At 48.1% G+C, this 2,570-nt stretch overlaps 1 protein-coding gene across 1 annotated transcript in view; it reads right to left on the bottom strand.

Moving 5' to 3' along the window:
* The window catches only part of Cnn3 (calponin 3), a 33,433-nt gene extending 31,694 nt beyond the window's left edge, over positions 1-1,739 (bottom strand). The window contains exons 1-2 of the mRNA XM_004635701.2: positions 1,326-1,739; positions 1,051-1,117 (exon numbers count right to left, since the gene is read on the bottom strand). Of these exons, the coding sequence (XP_004635758.1) occupies positions 1,051-1,117; positions 1,326-1,504 (246 nt within the window). The 5' untranslated portion in view covers positions 1,505-1,739. The remainder of the gene's footprint in view (positions 1-1,050; positions 1,118-1,325) is intronic.
* Positions 1,740-2,570: the final 831 nt, after the last annotated feature.

Below are 2,570 nucleotides of genomic sequence, written 5' to 3'. Positions count from 1 at the left end.
CCATTCTCAAAAAGATCATTTGCTTCAAATATGTCATGTGGCTTCATACCATAAGCCTGAATAGCCTTAATGAAGTTGCCAATATTTTCCAACTGCAAAGAAAAAGAGCCATATAACTGTTAGAGAGAAATCTTAACATTTTGAGACTCCTAAGTCTTCATGCCCGATGCTACTTGGCATGAATTCTTAACCAGATACATACTAAGCATATTTCTCTCTAGCAAAAAAATTATGTAATAGTTTTGATTTTTTTTGTTGATGTTGTTTTTTATTTTTTAATATTTTTAAGTGATGACTATTGTTCAACTCTTTAAAGGCAAGAATTTCTTATGTAAGAATTCTTTGTCAAAGCTATCCTGGCCTGGAATTTCATCAAATTTACCTATGTTCACTAATAAATAATTCATTATAAATTTAATCTTAATGTTAAAATAAATCAGTGCTTACTAAACAAATGCTCATTCACTCTTATCTCAAAACACACAACACCAGATACATATCCAATGATACTCAGTCACATATTTATGAACTAAGACTATGTCTGATATTATGTTCCATACTGAACTAGTACCAGATGCGCTGAACACCTTGCTTCCCCTCAGTCTGGGTTTGGGATTTTTGTTGTTGTTGTTTGGTTTTGGTTATTTGAGACAGTGTCTCACTGAGTAGTTCTGGCCGGATATGAACCCGTTATGTAGCTCGGGCCAGACTAGACTTGTACTCTCAGCAATCCTCTTGTTTCAGCCCCCAAGTGCTGTCCCTTTTCCCTCATTTATTCTAAGGTCTGCATTCAATTTCTCTTGGTAAACTGTGACAAATTCTTTTTAAAAGTAGACAGACTAAATTTTGGAAAACTCTTAAGCTAACTACCTACTAACTACAGAATCTGTTAATTGTAATTAAAACATTTCTGAAAATGGCAAAAGTAAATACAGCCTTGCATACAAATCTCTGCTGCAGGTACAATCATAAAACAAAAAACTAAATCTGAACTTTACACTATATAAAAAGAAACAACCTAGAAATGGACACTGCTGGTTTGGCTCTTACCTGAGGCCAATTTAATGAAGACTCATTGACCTTCTTCACGGAGCCTGGCTGTAACTTGTTTATAAGTCTAAAAGGAAAAAAAAAATTGTATTTATGTGTCACACAAAAACATGACCTGGAATATTAAAACTGGTTCCTTTACATCAGTAAGGAAAAACACTAAACACATTTGCAAAATATCAAGGCTTGACAGCCTAGGTTTGTCAGGCAGGTAGGACGGAAGCCCACGGAAGAGCACCCAGGGAGCAGAGTGCACCTCTGAGAACCAGACTCACTCGCAGAGGATGATGCCATCCTTCAGCCCCAGCTGGAAGTTGGTGCCAATGCTCATGCCTGTCACCTCTTCTATCCAGTTGCGAAGATCTTCTTCTGCCTGGTGGTCATACTTGGAAGCAATCTTGTTCTTGACCTCGGCAGAGAGCCCGTAAGAAGGGCCCTTGTTGAAGTGGGTCATGGTGCCCGGGCGGCGGAAGGGGCTGCGCTCGGGCTCTCGCACAGCGCTTCCTCGCTCCTGGCCCCGAAGTGGCTGCGCGGGAGATGCTAGGGGCTCTGGACGGCGCGGAGACGCGCTGTGGCGACAGCGAGGCTCGGCCCGACGGGTCCGCGGAGCCTCGGTAAGCTCGGGCGTCGCCTGCTGCTGCACCCGCTGCCCGCACCGCGGCTCCCCACGAACTGCCCCTCGCCGCCGCCCCCGGGCTTTCAGGGATTGGCCGGCGCGCCGAGCCAATGGGCGCCGCCCGCTCCCGCCTCCCCGCCCTCGCGCCAGCCCGCGCCCCTCCCCTCCCCGCCCCGCCCCGCCCGGCGCCTGGGGGCTTCCCCGCCCCGGGGAGAGCTGGGCTGCGCGCGACCCTTCCAGGCCTCCGTCGCTCTCCGGCTGACCCGCCGCCTCCTGCCCTTCCGCGGCTGGATGTCCCGCGCACCGGTGTGGAGGGGTACCTCCACCCGCTGCTGGAAAACACTCTGGATCCTCCCTGGCCCTCCGCGTGCCGCCAGACCGAGGCCCTCCACGGACACCTGCTCGCTGTCCGCACCGTCGCTGTGACCGCTGTCCTGCTGTCTGAGGCAGAGTCAAGGCTCCTGACCAGTCGAACTCACTCCATCTGAACTCTTAATTGTCACGCTGGAGAAGCTAGAGACCGTGTCTGGCAAAGCCTGGGGCATTTCAGGTCTTTTCAGAAATTCACATCAGTACGGCTTTACCAACAATTTTATGCAATATCCAGCTAGCCCCAAACTCCAGGTATTACTGCTGTCTGCCTATGTTCGTGTGTTGCATCAAAGGACCACTTTGAAGCAGGACACCTTTGCACGCAGAGACTTGTCCTTTAGGCCAGGGACACCTTTATTCCTTTGTGGCCTGTTTTCCCACCCTCTCCTTCCTTTCTCCTGATCTTGAAGTCACTTGATGGAAGAGGTGACAGATATCACCAGCTGTACTCATGAAACTACGCTATAAACCATACACCTTGCAAAGTTTATCCCATTTACTTGCCTAGAGTAACTTCAAGATAGACTTCCTA

The sequence above is a fragment of the Octodon degus genome, unplaced genomic scaffold (assembly GCF_000260255.1).
Source record: "Octodon degus isolate 3935 unplaced genomic scaffold, OctDeg1.0 scaffold00074, whole genome shotgun sequence".
Taxonomy (NCBI): Eukaryota; Metazoa; Chordata; class Mammalia; order Rodentia; family Octodontidae; genus Octodon; species Octodon degus.
The sequence above is the reverse complement of the archived record's forward strand: the minus strand, read 5'-3'. Positions and strand labels throughout refer to the sequence as shown.